Source organism: Oreochromis niloticus, linkage group LG3 (assembly GCF_001858045.2).
Source record: "Oreochromis niloticus isolate F11D_XX linkage group LG3, O_niloticus_UMD_NMBU, whole genome shotgun sequence".
Classification (NCBI taxonomy): domain Eukaryota; kingdom Metazoa; phylum Chordata; class Actinopteri; order Cichliformes; family Cichlidae; genus Oreochromis; species Oreochromis niloticus.
The window spans coordinates 13508059-13525477 of record NC_031967.2 but is presented as its reverse complement, the minus strand read 5'-3'; the positions used below and the strand labels follow the sequence as shown (position 1 = coordinate 13525477).

The window sequence follows — 17419 nt, the reverse complement described above, 5'->3', positions numbered from 1 at the left end:
CACAGCACTCAGAGGCTGACGCAAGAGAGAGCACACACCTCTGCACCTGTTAGTATACAGGAACATACACAAAGTCAGTGGCAGGCACATACGCCGACTGCAAGCCACACACACACGCGCACAAGCAGTGCACCAACTTTGATGTAATTATTCATTATCTGCAGCCAATCTCCAATCACACCTTCTGACATTCAGCTAGAGGCAAAGGTTGATTCACTCTCAATTAAGGAGCTCTCTTTCTTCAGGCACTGACATTTTTTTCCCCCCTTCTTTGTTCCCTCCTGCAAGATTTTCTTTCAGCACTTCTTAAAACACTGAAATAATGGTTCTTCGGGGGGGAACGATTGATGGACTCGCAGACGAGGTCGTCTCGCTTTTTTTCTTTTTTTCCCTCCACATGCACAATAGATGCAAAAGGAGAACAAGGTGGACGGCAGAGCAGCCCAGTCCTGGGGCTGGAGGGATGGGTCAGAAAACGTGGCATGTGGGGTAGGGGCTGGGGGTCGGGGTAGGCAATGGATAATTGGTAAACAAATAACTGAGCATAGTGAGCGCATCCGAAATTAATATTGGAATAAAGGATCAGCTCTCATACTGGTCCTTCAGGCATTTATTAGATAAGCTAAAAGAAAAGCAATAAAGCTGACATTGATGCACGCTGCGTCATTTGGATGCAACAGATTAACCAAACCACTGTGACATAAATTACTCATTACTGTTATTAATATGTATGGAGCATGCAAATCTTTACCTCATTTAAACCAGAGAATGATAAAATGACACAAACACTATAGGATATTGTCACTGTGTTGGATTGACAGTATATGCTAGACCTGATAAGACCTGAAATTGAGCATGCGGTTCCAATATGCCATTACATTGTAATGCAAAAATGTATTCTTCGGTGTTTATAATAACCGGCAGCCGGGCTGGTTTATGATGAAGAAGCTACAGACGAATTGTGTTGGAAGAAAAATCCAAGGCAAACTTTATCCTTCTGCACTGAAACTCCCATTATCATAATACTTTTTGTGCTCATTTCAGGCCTGTGTTTTGTAAAATAATTTGCAAGAATTTTGACGGCCAAAATAATTTCAGATAAAGGTCACAGCGAAGGAAAAATAGCTTCTGTGCCAATACACTGTGTCTTTGAGTTGTTTCGCCCCGTGTTCATCTATTCGTACACTACAGCAATGAATAAGCACTTTCTTTTAGGGCCTTAAACAATCCACAATTTAAAGGCTGAACATGTTGCCGAAATGTCAAATAATTTTATTAGATTTCTTGTAGGTAAAGTCATGTGATTGTATGCACTCCGGTGAAAAAATAAGTACATCCTTGTAACCAAGTGCTGCTAACCAAATGTACTTAATTAGCAGATCGTCTGGTTTGGAGCGTTCAGCTGTGTATTAACACAATGCCACAATCTTCCCAGGAGTGGACATCTCAGCAAATGCACTCCAGGGTGCAATGCAAGGCTAAGGGAAACTCCAGAAAACCCCAAGAGCAACATGTCAGACTCTACAGGGCTCAGTTAGCATGTTAAAGTTCAAGTTCATGGCAGCCAAGTTGGAAAAAGACTGGTTTGGTTGGGAGGGTTAAACAACATGGCAGCATGGCTTAGCTTTGCAAAGCTGCATCTGAACAAACAAAAAGACTTCTGTAACAATGTCCTTTGGGCAGAGACCCAACTGGAGGTGTTTGACCATAATGTAGAGCAGCGGTCCCCAACCTTTTTTGCACCACGGACCGGTTTATGTCCGACAATATTTCACGGACCGGCCTTTAAGGTGTTGCGGATAAATACAATAAAATAAAACCAGTACCTGCAACAAAAAAAAGAAGATTTATTCATAAGACACGGGACAAGACCCAGGAAAACTGAGTTAACGATAAAAATGATTTAAAAAATAACGCTAAAAACCCTGAAAACCATGAATTTCACACCCGAACCTAAACTCTTCCGGCCTGGTACCAGACGACTCCTGAGGTTGGGGACCGCTGATGTAGAGCACCACGTTTGAGAACACTAAACATAGCGTATCAGCACAAGCACCTAAATCATCCTGAATCATAGTGGTGGTGGAAGGATGACGACTTGTGCTTGTTCAATGGCCTCAGGGTCTGGGCACCTTGCAGTCATTGAGCGATCATGACCTCCTCTGTGTATCAAAGTATTCTAGATTTAAATATGAGGACAAAAGGACAATGATCCCAAACACAGCAACAAATCTACAACAGAACCACTGAAAACAAACAGAATCAAGGTGCCACAATGGCCCAAAGTCCAACCTTCAACCTGAGTACATTAAGGAAATATTGCACATGTTTAAATAATGGACTTTAGAGGTGCTGGCAGCAAATCTGGTTTCCCTTTGGAGAAATCCAGTGTAGTCATGACTTCCTGTTTCCATATTTGTGAGAACCTTGGGTAACTGGTTACTTTGGCTAGCTTCAAATTTCCAGTATAGGCAGGAAAAGGACACCAAGCTCTTAACCTAATACTGTTTATGTCTAATGTTCAACTGTTTTTCAATGGACGCTATTTTGTGAGGCAATCCATTGTGCATACTCAGTGGTGACACCGTGTTCTTTATTTATGAAAGCTAGTGGCATCTTTACCCGTCTTCCCATTAGATCAAGCTGTCACATTTTACTTTTTCTCCAAGATCTTTCACCCATAGGCAAATCTCTAGTCTGCAATATGTCACCACGGATTTATCAAAAAGCAAAGTTTCTTGGCACAGGCAGTAGGTTAAAGAGATTTGCTTTGAAAAATGAATGAATAAAAATAATAACATTAATTAAATAAAGAAAAAGTGGAAAAAATTAAACATTAAGTCAACTTTTCCTTTTCCAGTGAAGTCCCTGGCCATTTGCTCATGTCGAAAGTTGTCATTTTGCAGTCCACGGCTGGCCTATGTTTGAACTCTTAAATTAAATCCACCCACGTGTTAACCCATTGTTGAACCCCAGAATTAATGGAAAAGACAACAAACCAAAGAAAAAAATATCAAAGCTCTTTCACTGGACCTAAAAGGTTAATGGCTGTGTTTAGCACAAATAAACACATCCAAAAAATCTTTTTATTAAACTGATGGACCTGAGGAACACGCTAGGCCTGCCAACATCGTCAGGCTACTAGACAGCTAAAATACCCAACAATTCCCAGGAGCTAACAAGTCCAAAGGCATGCTTGTTAGATTAATTGGTGATATCCGTATCCATCCATCCATGCAGCCATACAACAGGCAAGTATGGCTGCCAGTGAAAGTGGGCCTCTAGTGGTTATTGATCATGTGACTGCTGATAGAAGCAGCAGGATGAAGAGCTATACTCTCTACTTAGATTCCCCCAAATGCTGCAAAAATTAAAGCAGCACTTCACAGGGCAACTAGATAATGACCAAAAGCACACTGCAAAAGCAACCCAAGAGTTTCTCAATGTAATGAAATAGCATATTCTTGAATAGACAAGTCGTTCACCTGATCCCGACCCAACAGATGTTTTCAGCCACTGAAAACTGAAGGCAGAGAGACTCTCAAACAAGCAGCAATTTCAGGCATCTGCAGAAATGGCCTAGCAGAGCATCTTGGTGGAGGAAATACAGCACTCACAGGCTACAAAAGGCTTTTATTCAAATATTAAAAACAATCCTCTTATTTAAAGTTATGTTAGTTTGCCCATTTTACCTTTGAGGCGGTGAAATTGGGAGAGCATCTATAAAAATGGCTGTAATTCCTAAACAGTTAATGCAACACTTTTGTTAAAGCCTTTGAATTAAAGCTGGAAACCTATACAATTTAATCATGTCTTGATTGGGGCTGAGAACACTGCACATTTGCAGTTAGAGAAATGCAGAAGGGGTGAGGGTGGGAGGTGGAACACCACTGCTATCATCATAGTCTGTGCAGTTAAGTCCTACTGTGCATGTGTGGTGGTGGCTTGCTGCTATTTTACTGCTATTAGCACACTGCCACTCCATCTGTCAAATGTAGCATCTCACTCTGGTGCTGCAAACTCCCAAAGACTCCCCCCCCCTTCTTTTTTTGGCTAGTTTATTTTTTTCTACGGTGAAAGAATGTGAGCCAGCAGTTAAAAAGTATATTTCAGTTCCCAGTACATGAGAAAATGCTAATTGTTAGCTGGACTCACTGCTGGAATGTACCACTTGGAACAAGCATGATGAAAAGCTGCAGTGCAGAGGCCATTTATACCAATGCAGAAGGAAGGAAGAAAGGGAGAGGTGGACATTAGCGCGCGCTTGGCAAGAGCCCAAGCTAACCCGTAGTGTATGTGCCTCTATCTGTGCGCTGATTGATGAAATGAACTCTGGGTCTGGGAAATTGATTCTGGCTGTGGCTGATCTCCCCTCTTTTTCCTCTCTGACTGGCTAGCCTGGTTGGCTCTCCCTGTGCACTTAGCTCTCATCCCCTCATTTCCCCGCACTCCTCCCTTCCCGTTTGCCAGTTGGTTCCTCTCGCTTGTTTCCTCTCACTGACGTTGAAGGCTGATCTCAAAATGGTAGGGGGAAACAACATAAACAAGGTGGGATGCCTTGTTCTCTCTGTCATCTTCTATCTGACTTCTTGTCTCTGGGCTCAAATGAAGCTGTAGCATCATTTCTTGTCTGTTCTATATTAGCTGCTAGCCATATCATCCCTCTTCTTTGAGAATCTCTGAAACCTTCTGCTTTAATATTTTATCAAGGCTTCTTCAGTAAGTGGGTGGTTGTTTCTGTGTAGGTGAGTGTCTAAGGGATTACCTTTGTATTTCTGCCTTCTGTCTCAGGTTTCATCTCACTACTGTCTTGATAGAAACCCTCTATTAACCTCAACAGCTGAAGAAAACAGTCCTTTCCTTAAGACTTACACTAAGAGATACAAAATGGATAGATGTTAATCAGTGATACAACAAGTGATGCTGTTATTTTCTCATTTGGTTGCATTTCAGTTAAAAGAAGATTGTTATGAGCATGCCCTAATGGAAAGCCTAAAACGGGGAGAACAGCAGCACCAAACCGCGAGCAGGCTTCAGTGACATGACTCCAAAATCACACGGCATATTGGAGCTTAGGTGGAGGTGGGTTGCAAAGAGGCTTGCACAGGCAAGTGTACAGCAACTGTATTCATGCTAAAACAACCCAGATAGCAAATCTAATGTGAGATTTTCTGATTTTCTTTTTTCTCATTACAGAAAAAAAATCATTGCTGCACAGATTCCTCCAAAAAGCCTTCTACTGAACAACACTGCGAAACATTTAATTCGAACGAACCTGCAGTAGACGGCACTTTGGTCCACATGTCGCTTTGCCTTTTAATATAAAGCAAGACACAGAAAACTGTATTCAAGACTAGACACTCTAAAACTATAATGAATTAATATAAAGTGTTCAAAGTGTTCAGATTTTCATTTTCAGGCAATTATAACGACTTTACCAAAGAACATCAGAATTTCAGTCGATGCACACGTGTATGGATAACCCAGATATCCTCTCAACACACACGCATACACGCACACAAAAATAACCACGGGACTTTCTCAATTATTACACAACACTGATCAGCAGAATTTTCCTCTCTGCGAGGAGAAAGCACTCATTATTCAGAGAGAGAGCTCTGCACTGCAGGCCAGATGTGGAGGCCTCTGTTTCCGAGGAAGTAGCAATCCTCATCTTCCAACATTTTGTCATCTCGTTACATTTCCGAACAAGGATCCTCCCTGTGTTTCTGCCTGCTCTGAGGTCATCCTGCTTCGCGACACTCCCCCGCCCCCCGGTCATCTTTTCACGCAACGCCGTCAGTTTAACTCGGGTCGGAGCGCAACATCCTCCCTGTATTGCGCAAATCCACACTCACTTGGCTCCTACTGAGGTATGAGACATTACTTGGGATATTTTCCCGTGCTGTACATCCCTCAACTCCCGCGCAGTCGTTCGCTCGCTTTAAAACGAAATAAATAAAAAGGAAGAAACCCTTCAAAGCAACTGTGTTTGACATTAGAACAACATGGACGGATATAATCACAGTAATTGGACAACCATAACGTCTCTGCCCATAAACACGCCGCCATTAGTAATGACCAAAAAGGCAAGGGAGGCAGGGCGTCGTTTTTATCCTGTTTATGCAGAATCAAAGGGCACAGCAGAGAAACATCCCTGCAGGGGAAATGCAGAACATAGTGCGTTGATCATTTTATGCTTTGTAGCTCTATCAAGGCCAAATTCTGTTCAGTGGGATTAAATTGGCTATGACATGTAGCAGATACGACTCTTTATAAACAAGCGGGAAAGATACAGAGGCACTCATAATTAATCATTGTTGTATCTGCACAAGCTCAGCTGAGGCAGGGAAACTGCCACAGGTTGAATTGGTTATGAATATGCAACTAAAACGGCAAATATACAGCAGCTCTGCGCTGAAATTCTCTGACGATCTGAAGATAAAGACCTCGCGATGTGATGAATTAAAATGTCATTTACTTGTTTACCACTTAAACAAGATAGAAGCCCTCAATTAAGGAAATAATCACTCCTAATCTAATTTAGACATCAACCACAAGCCCTGCACTTTATTTTGGACTCTGCACCTCCTTCGACTCCGCCGCACCTGCACTCCCGCAGCCTGCCTTCTCCCACGGCGCTGTCACAGTCTGTTTTCGGCGCCACGCGTGCTCTCCGAGCAGAGGGACAGCAGAGGCAGGTGCAGCTCTCGTTTGCTTTGTATTCCTCTGCTAATCCCACTTATGTCAACCACCAGGGTCCTGTTGGAGAAAACATTGCCCAATTTCCCTAATCAGTGAAAGTCTCTCAAAGGCTGCCAGCGCGTGCAGTCAATGCCTGTGTTTACTTAAGGCCACAGATGTTGCTCCATTATTCCAGTTCGTCGAGTGAAAGCGCCTCACTGTCGTGTGAATTTGTCAACGTAGCACGGGAACAGAACAGAGGAGGAAGGTGCGCAGCTGGGCTGTGTGCACAGTCATGTATAGATTTACACTGAAAGGTGAAAACATGGGCCAAAAACATCTTCGAGAGTATATAATGATGTCTGTGCGTGTTTTAAAGATTCTCGAGGCATGACTGTGTCTACACTGTAGAGCCACTGGGCAACTGTCGGCATGAAATATTGTGCCAACAGTCATGAACCCAATCATGGTGACGGTGGCATTGTTGGTTTTTAGCGGCGCCACAGAGAGCATTAAACATGGATGCAGTCCAGGTCGGATAAATGAAGCCGATGGGGAAGTCCCATTCTGTTTGAAGTCCTACAGATGGTGATCGTCATGGTTACAAAAAGACTTCCGGTCCTATAGAAGTCAGTGGGAAAATATCTAGGGCTGTCAGCATTAACACATTAATGTCATCACGATTAACACAGTTTAGTTTGCATTAGTTTTTAACACAATTAACCCATCTGGAGCGCAGCATGAGTCAACATCCCTGAAATATCTCTGTCAACGCATTTCGGGAAGTTTGACCAAAGTTTGTCCATTCTGCGCTCCATGATTGCGTTAAAAATTTTAATCACCCTTTGTAAACACTTTCCTATTGAGCTCATGGGCTCAGTCACTCATGATGAGTAAATAAAAAGTCTTTTTTTTAAAAATCTGGGTGCACTTTTTCCAAATTCCTCATTTTGTATTTTGTGGTGTATTGAACTAAACTCGGTCACAGATACAAAGTTTGGTGAGCGCTAAGTTACATACCAGCAACATATGCTGAACGTGACACGCGAAACGAGCCCAAGCAGAGACTGCAACACCAATTTATGTGAAAATCAAAAAGAATTAAAAACCTAAATAATTTTGGGTTTTCTTAAATATGGATGTTAATCGCTGTACGTGTGATATTCATGAAAAATTTGTCTCAGATTGGCTAATTGGAGGACATAGTACAGACGCTACGATCATTATAGTAAGAAACAAAATGAAGAGGTATGCCATCCCGTGTACCTCAATAATTTGTTTTTCTAATTTTAATATAATATATTAGTCTATGGCACTTGAGGGTTGACACTCTTAACTCCAAGGGGGAATGAATGGACCATTGTACATTTCACTTACCCACAGTTCTTGTTCTGCTATGATATAGCAGCACATAACAAGCTCAAGGGAGCATTTCTTTTCTACCCATCACAGCAGACTAAACCTTCCTTATATTTTCAAGAAGTGTAACAGCCACCTAACATAAAGAGAAACATGGCAATTACAAACCTATAGCCCCAACCCCTGAAGAGAAACCCTACAAATACCAACTCAAAGTCTTTGATGTCTGCATTTCTTTTCAATTATACATATGTTGGCTCTCCAAATTGGCACTCAGACATCAAAACTTTGAGAGCCCCTGATCTTTGGCTACACAAAGACCCGACAATAGTTGCATTTCCAGTCCTCCTGTGGCATCTGTCGACAACGAGAAAAACAGAACACCACCTGACTCGTGCTGAAAGCGTCTTTCACTCAGAAACCCATTTAAACATATGAGCACACTCAACCATATAAAACCATAAATAACAAAATGCCTTCTGACATGCCTCGGAGGAATCAGTGTGAAATACATGTTGCTTAGCATGCGTGCTACTGAGCCTACATATAAAAAAACAACATCTGGCTGCAGTGTGCAGCTTAATTGAAACCATCTGCATGAAGACAGGGATGTCAACTTCTCCCATAGTTCTCTTGTCAAGGTAGAAATTATCCTGATGACGGCTAAAAAGTCACCTCAGGGATAACAAATCCCACTCGGTAGCCCGAGAAACAGCTGAGAGAAGCAAGAGAACCCCCCAACCCCCCAAATTGGGACAAATATGTATTATGCATCACGGAGAATCATAACATGTCATAACTTTGGCTGACTTAGTAGCTAGAAGAGTAGTTAGAAGTTGACTTGTTGGTATAATGAGGTCACTTCTTTTGGCTCTTAAGCTTTTGCTGAGAGATGCAGGCATGTGCTACATGCCCGATAGCATTATTTTTGACTGATGCTTTCCACTTATGTGGGTTATTTCACTGGAAAGCAGTGCTGATGTGATAGTTCTGGGGCATTTTTAAAATGATTGAGACACTTGAGAAAATCCACAAAGGATCTATGGCATCTCAAAATAGAGGAACTCTCAGGCTCGTGCCAGGAAACTATCATTACATATCATATGCATGCAGGGTGGTGGGTGAATAATATGAATAATAAACTAAAAGTTGAGACACAATGACAAAAATGAAATTTGACCCTTTGATTTAAGACAAGCGTTGCGAGGAAAGGCGACACATGGCACACACATGTAGTGACTTTGATACTGTGGCACTGGGCGCCACTTCAAAAGGCCAAATTTCACATTCTGTGGTTAAAAATGGGAAAACGAAAGCACAAGTTACCACAATGAGGAAACGAAGAGCAGGAAGCGAGGAATAAAATTTGGTCCAAATACCTGAACATAAAACCGACACGAGCGCTCTCTCTTCTGCAACTGCAACCCAAAGAAATTCAAGAGTTAGCATAAAAAAAAAAGAGTCAGGCAATTCCACATGAAACATTTCAGCTTCAAGTACAGATTTCAAAGTAAGTGAGAAACTAAAACATTCACTCTACAGTTTTATGAAAAGCACTTGGCACAATGACTGCATAATATGTGAAAAAAAAGGTAGAGACTCGTGTTAATTAGCCCTAAAATTAGACATACGAGACAAGTAGGAAAAAGCATACTGCATGACACTCTTAACTTTGATTTCTAGGTTGTCACATTTTAAGTTTTATGTTTTATTTGAGAAATTTCCCAAGAGAACACGGTGCAGTTATCCATTAAACGTCTGCCACCACCGAAGAAGAGTTAATGCTAATAGCGTTTTAGCATACCTGAAAGAAAGAAAGAAAAAAGCAGACAGGGAGCTGAGGCACAAAGAAGTGCTGCTAGGACTGCATGGGGAGTGAATCATTTTAATTGAGTTCTGATACAGGCGGTGTAGCCAACAGAGCCGCTGTGTGGCTTAACAGATAGGTTCTAGTACCATGCTAAATCCCATGCAGATTAGCTCCAAAGAGTACCATTTCCCCATAAAGGAGCCTCTTGCTCTACATCACAGCCCACTCTCCTGGAAGCGTTCCCATCCGCACCGTTAGCCAGCTAACCGTTTGATCATGAAAACGACACTGATCTCACCGTTTGCCAACTCGATCCTTTCATTGTTTGCTGGCAAAGTCTGCTCTGCTTCATTATATTAACAAAAAAAAGAAGAAAAAAATCTTTAATTTGCTTAGCAGATTGTGTCAAAATGATTGAACTCAAGGGCGAAACATTTGGTATTGCCAAAGCAGAGAAGAAGAAGACGAAGAAGAAGAGTTTTGTGGACTCCGGTGTCTCCGTTGGGAGACGTCTCACTGGCGAGGGATGCAGAGCACAAGAAAAACCCGTAGGGACGTTTTTTTGTTCCATAGATGCACCGTACTGCAAAAAATGGACTGTATATCAGCAGACAGAGAATTATAAATCACTGGTAAGCCCTGACCTCTTGAATAAATTATCCCTGTCGCAAAGGCTTTTCCGCCTCACCCCCTCAATACGGCTGCTTTCTCTCTTTTTTTGCCATTTCATCAACTTTAAAAAAGAGACTAAAGACTTTGGTGGCAACCGCCACCACGTTAGTCGCCTCTCCCTCAAACAGTCTGTTTTATGTGAAGCCAGTATTTATTTTTTCAAGAGGTATTATAAACTCTAGTTGCTCCTCGATGCGATTTCACTCATCAGGTTTCCCTTCTGAGGCCTTTTGGCCATCTTTACTGCCTTCCCTCTCCATTGCAGAAAACTGGCACTAAAACCTCAATAGGGACATCTGTGTCTGTTGCAGCATTGAAATAAAAAACAGTCCCAGAAAAGCAATCCGAGAACAGGTGTTCGAGTTCGTCTACAAGTGATGCCGCTCCAGGAAATTAACGAGTGACATTTTGAATTTCACTGATGTTTGCTTTTCTGTTGGCCGCTCAGCAGATAGAAAGTATTATTTTAGCTCGCTCTGCCTGAGTGCGCCTTACTGTGCTCTGCTGTGAATTGGGTAATAAATACATTAGATTCAAGTTCAGTGAATATGGAACGCTCTGCACCCCCCGCCGCTCGCATCCAGCCCGCTGGAATCTTACCCCGTCGCATTAGTAAAAACAAAAAACACAAGTGGGGCAAATGTTGTGCTGCTGACCAGCGCGGCGCGCGGACGGCAACTTTTAAAACTGCGTCAGTGTAAAAATTGATTGCACTTAGTGTAAGAGAAGTGCTCGAAATTGAAAGTCGGTTTTTATTATGTGGGAGACTACAGGGAAAAACGGGGAATATCATTTTACCCAACAGCACAGAGCCAAGCGGCAGATCATTAAAAGAATACCTACTGTTGCTTCATTTTATGCTTACACAGGCGTAGGTCACCTTCCTCACAGGTCACGCTTATCCAGCCTGAATGCAGATTTTTTTTTTCTTTTTAAAAAAATAAATAAATAAATATGTGTAAAGCAGTTTCCTCCAATACCTTATTGAGGCTCCGTGCTGCACTGTCTTTGCCACCTGGTGTGAGGTTCCTCAGCTGCACGTCAAGCAGATCCACCAGCTGAACCATGGCCTTCACCGTGTAGGTGATGTCCCCCGCCTGAAGATTGCTCTTGGTTTGCTCTGCCAGCTCCCGGGCGATGACCGCCGCCGTCTCTCCGGCTTTTATCTAAAGAATGGGACAGCCAATCCAGTTCAAACCTGAATTTGTGAAGCTTTTAAACGAGGCGGCTGGCTTGTACGGAGTGTTTTTCTCTATAACTAAACGCAAGTCAAAACAACCCCAGGTCCTTTGCTTTTTGCTGCTGTGGCATTCAAAAAGAACACTCTAGAAAATATGACAAATTACTGTATTCATGTATAATGCCCCCTAAAATAAAAGGCGTTTAACCTAAACCTTTTCTGCAACTGCTGCAATATCGCACACAATTAATGTGGTGAGACGATCCTCAGCCGACTGAACACTAGCAGCCAATATTGCATCCAGACATAATTATGAGACTATTGAGGGAATTTCCCAAGAAAGCCTTACACCTTTGTAAAAACTAATAGAGAGCGGTGCAGCTTGGGGATAACAGTGTATACACAGCGTTGAATATATTCTTCCCTAAGTTCAACAAGTTATGCGAACGTGCTAGAATCTGACAAGGAAAACGATTACTCTCACCGTCAACCTTTTATTGTTGTATGAAAATTATTGCTTTTTTTTTATTTGCACTGTGAACCTTTCATTTCTTAAACATTACTTCCAGTTTTCATTGCAGAAACAGTTCAGCCGAATGTACACATACTGTAAAATTAAAGCTTCTGACATTCTCTAAAGCCCTCCTGTGAAATGTCATCGTTCAATCATAGCTTAGCTACTTTACAGTACTGTGAGAAAGTCTTGAGCCAACCATCGTTTCTTTATATTTTGCTAAAATAACGGAAAATGACTGCAGTGGTTTACTGTAACATGCAAATATACATGTAAATATATAAATATATAAGACAAAAACTGTGCAATTGACAAGCTTGAAAGTCAATACATGGTGTTCTAATAGTTGCAAAGTGGCTAAAAATACCAACTTTCCCAACTTTCCTGCTCTGTATAGACAGAACACTGGTTTGTCTATTGAGTTAGGTGCTTTTTTGTGCTCAACAGATTCACAGGTTAGTGTTAATCGGCTTAACAAACAAAAAAGTATTGCTCTGAAAATTGTCGCGTGTAAGGACTGGACTAAGAATGAGTGAAAAGCTGCAAATGTCCAAATAAAAACTTGAAAACACCTTCAGAAAGCTAAAGACAAGAACCTGAGCTTCCTTGGAAGCAAAATACAAAGAAGTGAGGGGTTGCTCAAGAGTTTGGCACAGTAAGCAGCTCCGTAAGCTTGGATGCTGTGTTTTGAATCCCTTTGCTGATGAAACATATTAGCAAAAATGTAAAACTAGCTTTTTATATGCAGTGAAAGATATCAAATATCAAACTAAGAGTAAAAACTGAGTTTTTTCACCATCACCTAATATAGTATGCTTGCGAAACATAAATCAAAAATATTAAAACACCAACGGGTGAGCTAGAGCTAGCTTACTTAGCTAGTAAAATCTGCTACCCACAGTTTTCATTTTAGCTCAGAGTTTCCACCAAAAAGCAAAACCAACAATTTCTCCTCAATAACTTCCAAACAAAGCAGTTACAGGAATTTCTTAAAATAATATATGAAAAGGTTTCCCCCGATGCCAACAAAACGCTGCTTTTGTTCGAAACGCTTTGACGACAGAGATTTAAATGATAAAGAAATAAAATAAATGCCACATTCTTTTAGAGAGAAATCACACAGTTACTGAGAAACAGATCACTTTAATGAGTAATGCTTGAAATTACCTGTCAGCAACGGTGACTGATAAGACAGCCCTGCATGTTGCATATGCCAATGACCACAATGGGGAACTGTGTAGCCTCGGTAAATAAATCTAGAGTTGATTAAATGCCCAAAACGTATCTGGGTCTTACGCTCTGGGTCAGTTACCTTTAAAGATTGAACCAATCGAGTCGTAAGATGAGCCCCAAAACAGCGGTGGTATCATCTAAAACAGGATCGTCCTGATTTACTCTGACATTACCTGCTATCATCGCCTGTGAGTTTATTAGTGAAGCCAATTAGGCTGCTTAAATTGGTCTTTACAGAGGTGTAAGCAGAGGAATGTTTCTTTGGAAGATGTTTTCCTCTTTACCCTCCCTGCTCTCGTCTCTTAATGAGGGGATCTGGGGACGCTAGGTAAATAGCTCTGCTTTCTTTTTCTCCCTCCTGCATGCCTCGTGTCATTTCCTTTCCTTTTCATGCTTTATATCTTCCTTTCTCATTTTGAGAAACCATCTGGTAATGAGCAGTGCCACATACAGGACAATGGCCCTAGATATAAAATAACGAAGTGCCAGATGGGCATTCCAATTGTCTGACAGGTTGATCTTCATTAGAGTCTTCCCGTGTCTGCACTGACAGGCACGCTGCCGGAGTGTGATTTGCTTTAAAAATAAGAAAAGATTAATAACACCTTTGTTTAAAAAAGCGTGCATATTTTGATTGTCACATCTTTCTGTAGAATTTAACAGGCATTACTCTACATTAGAGTCACCCTGTTAGACCTGAAGCGAGCCGCCCGCTACAGCAGGTTCAGAGAGAGCTTTGCTGTAGTTAATTTCTCTAAACAGCAGCCAGTTGCTGAGCTTTATTGCACTGCTGAAATGGGCCCGCGCTGCACAGAAATGCACCTGATAATTTCCCCGCCTTCTATTTTGCTACCCAACAGCCGTTCTCCATCCATATCCGCAAACTGCCGTTTGTTTAATGGGCTGAGCTTTGTGCCGTCGAGTACACCATAAGCGTTATAACATGTACGCCTCGGGGTCCTGTGAGTTTAAGGGAGAACATTTGCAGCATTGCCTGCAATTCATAACCTGGAACCCTGATCCTCCCTTGCAGTAACCTTCCCCTCCTTTAAGATTTGATTCCCTTACACATTTTAACAAAGGGAGCTTTATAAATATGGAGCTTTGCATAAACACTCGCCTGCAGAGGAGGAGATCCGAATCGTTTGCGCTTGAGAAGTATAGAATGCAAATAACCGCCGGTTCATGTAAGACAGAAAGTGGTCTGCATTAGCTGTTACCCACAGCAGGCTATTACACTATGATCCTGTGGTATTGGTTTTCACTCCAACCCAACCCAGCCACCCACTCACGCCAAACACATGCACGCACAAGAATAACCTTTCTATTGAGTAAAGCCTCTGGCTAATCGATGACATTAATGGACCAATTAAGAAGAGACAATAGGACAAAAGAAGAAAAAAAAACCCCACACAAAAACTAAAGTCCTCTGAGTACAAATGATGTACGCATCCCCGATGTGCATTGTGATCTGAGGCGAACGTTCGTCAGAATAAGGTAAAAGGGCGCCGTTGTGTTCAAGCTAAATCCAAATACATTTAAGCTCAATGCCAAATCCTCCAGGCTATCTTCAGGCTTTTTCCTACAATTTTATTCTAAAGAGAAAATGTGTGATAATTGCTAATCAGGGAAAACAAACACACACACAAAAGCGGTCCATGAACTAAATTATGTACCCTGTGAATGTGTGCATCTTTACTTCTGTTACCTTTTGGCTGATGATGTTGACCCAAGGCGAGGTACAGTTGCTAAAGTCAGGCCCCTGGGAGTCCCAGTATCCTTCGGGGCCCATGCACATGTATGAGGCCACACCTAGAGAGCGAACCAGAGATAGAGAGGAGAGTTAAGAGGCTTTGTGGGAAGAACGGCGGCAGATTTACTAGATTGGGTTTGCAAATTCTGAGACAATCAAGTTTATCCATATTTTGTGTTTTCTTTTATACTTTTCCCCCAATATAGAGTGAGGAGACCTCAAAATACCACCTGTTTCTTCTTCTGTGTATCGAGTACTTTTCCTATTTGCAAGAAAATCCCAAGGAGCACAATTCTTCAAGTGATTAAATTAATGGATGTAGAAAAATGTAATTGGACGGTTTTATCTTATAGCGACCGAAATGAAGTTGCTTCACTCGAGGCCAGTTGGAGTTGCCCACACGGCGTCTGTATTTAATCATTAAAAGTCAGACGGCGTCTGCATGTGTGTGACAGTTCGGCTCCAGCATACGCAAGAAAACGCACCAAAATAGGTACCAATTAAGTCTGCCCTAGCTTGAATTCATCAGGAAGGGTCAATTAAGACGGGCTCTCTGCTGACAGAGATGTGCTCCGGTGAGTGAGCTCCTTGCAAAACGCTCCATTTTCGACTTTAGCACAAACACACATCCAGAAACTGACCAGTGTCTGTTAAGCCCCAACTCACCGTTACTGCAAAATGGCATCGAGGTAGAAATGTAGAAATGCAGCTTGCTTGTTGACTCGTTCTGCCGCGCGCCTCAAATAATTTGCTCCCGTATTTTCATAGCTGACATCAGCACGGCTACACGCTGACATTAAATCGCCCTTGCTTGTACTTAAAGGGAGGGTGAGACGGCCGGTATTAACAGATAGAACTTTTGACTGACATATAATTTCCTTCCCCGGTCCACCTTGGACAGCTGTATGTTTGATGGGTTTATAAGATAAGGGACTCTGTATTTCTGCCTATATTTAGAGGCAAAGGGGCATAAAAGACAGGGGGAGAAAGAAGAGGGAGTCGGAGGAATGCAGGGGGAATGACAGCGGGCGAAGTGATGGTACATGGAAGAGGAGCTCGAGGAACTTTCAAAGAGTGGCAGAGGAAGCTCGCACGGTTGTGTATTGCTTGGCAGTGCCGTGTGAAGTGCAACGACTTTGAAGAGTAGCGCTGAGAGGAGGTGGGGTATGTGTGCCTCTTATCTTGCCATGTGATGCCTGTTAGTGAGGTCTCGATGGGTGCTGGTGTTGCCCATTAATGAAGACTGTATGTAAATGTGTGGGCCTGAATCTCGGTGCTGATTGATGAAACGAACAGACTTTTCCCAGCATTCGAGCAGGATTTGGGGGCTATGATGTCACTCTACTATGTATAAAATAAAGCATGACAGCTTTTGTTTTATATTTTAGTCATTTATTATTAACACTGAGTTATTTTGCTGATGCAACAACTATATGAATGTCGTAGGTAACCCCTTTAATTTCTCCTACCATAATCTGGCCCTGCTACAGATTGGCCCCTCGACCCTGAACTCGGTTAGCAGTTAAGGAAATGGATGGATGGACTATAATCTTCATCGTGTATTACTAGAGGATCGGCCTTAAAATATCATTTGATCATAGCCAGGTTCCATTTAAATATGAAGTACTCCCCCCCTGGGTTTTTACTTCCTGAGGTAAAGCTTTTATATCAAAAGCAGGCCAACATTGATTTAATCTCGATGTACTCAGGCCTCCATTCTCTTAGTATCGATATGGCGACGGGGCTCAAACGAGACACGCACAAACAAAGGCCCGATGCCTGACAAATGAAGCGCAGCAGCCCTTTCAAAAGAGCCAAACGCAAACGTGTTTAGCCGCTAATTAATTACACGAATTGCGCCCTGAGAGAGAAGAAGTAAATATGGCCGTGCGCCGCGCCGGTTACCAGTTTCCACACAGATGCGATGCTAAGCTATCTTTAGCCGTGCATCAGTGAGTCAGGAGGAGAGAGTGAGGAGGGAGGACAGGAGGCGAGAGAATGAGTGCTGCAGGGGGAGTGTAAACATAAACAAAACACACACGGTGACAACATGAAGGCAAAGAGGCTCACAGTAGACTGTGTCTCCTAAGGAGAGAGCTGACATCCTCACACAGACGAGAAGCAAAGAAAGAGCACATCCGTGTATCTCATCAGGAGAGCGCTTTCAGCTCCTAACATTGGAATCTTTGAGATTTGGAGGGAGTGATCAGGTCA

General features: G+C 42.3%; 1 protein-coding gene and 1 long non-coding RNA gene across 18 annotated transcripts in view; one reads left to right on the top strand and one right to left on the bottom strand.

Moving 5' to 3' along the window:
* LOC112846570 (uncharacterized) overlaps positions 1-7918 on the top strand; it is a 28783-nt gene extending 20865 nt beyond the window's left edge. Inside the window, exons 2-3 of the long non-coding RNA XR_003219581.1 lie at positions 4954-5082; positions 5197-7918. This is a non-coding gene — a long non-coding RNA (uncharacterized LOC112846570). The remainder of the gene's footprint in view (positions 1-4953; positions 5083-5196) is intronic.
* The window catches only part of LOC100692188 (adhesion G protein-coupled receptor L3), a 254089-nt gene that overhangs the window by 65637 nt on the left and 171033 nt on the right, over positions 1-17419 (bottom strand). For 14 of the 17 annotated variants that reach the window (XM_019352859.2, XM_019352862.2, XM_005468240.4 and 11 more), the window contains 3 exons: positions 15161-15264; positions 11506-11691; positions 9423-9461 (listed from right to left, as the gene is read on the bottom strand). In XM_019352859.2, the coding sequence (XP_019208404.1) occupies positions 9423-9461; positions 11506-11691; positions 15161-15264 (329 nt within the window). The remainder of the gene's footprint in view (positions 1-9422; positions 9462-11505; positions 11692-15160; positions 15265-17419) is intronic. The other 3 variants (XM_019352839.2, XM_019352855.2, XM_013274474.3) reach the window with 1 other exon arrangement.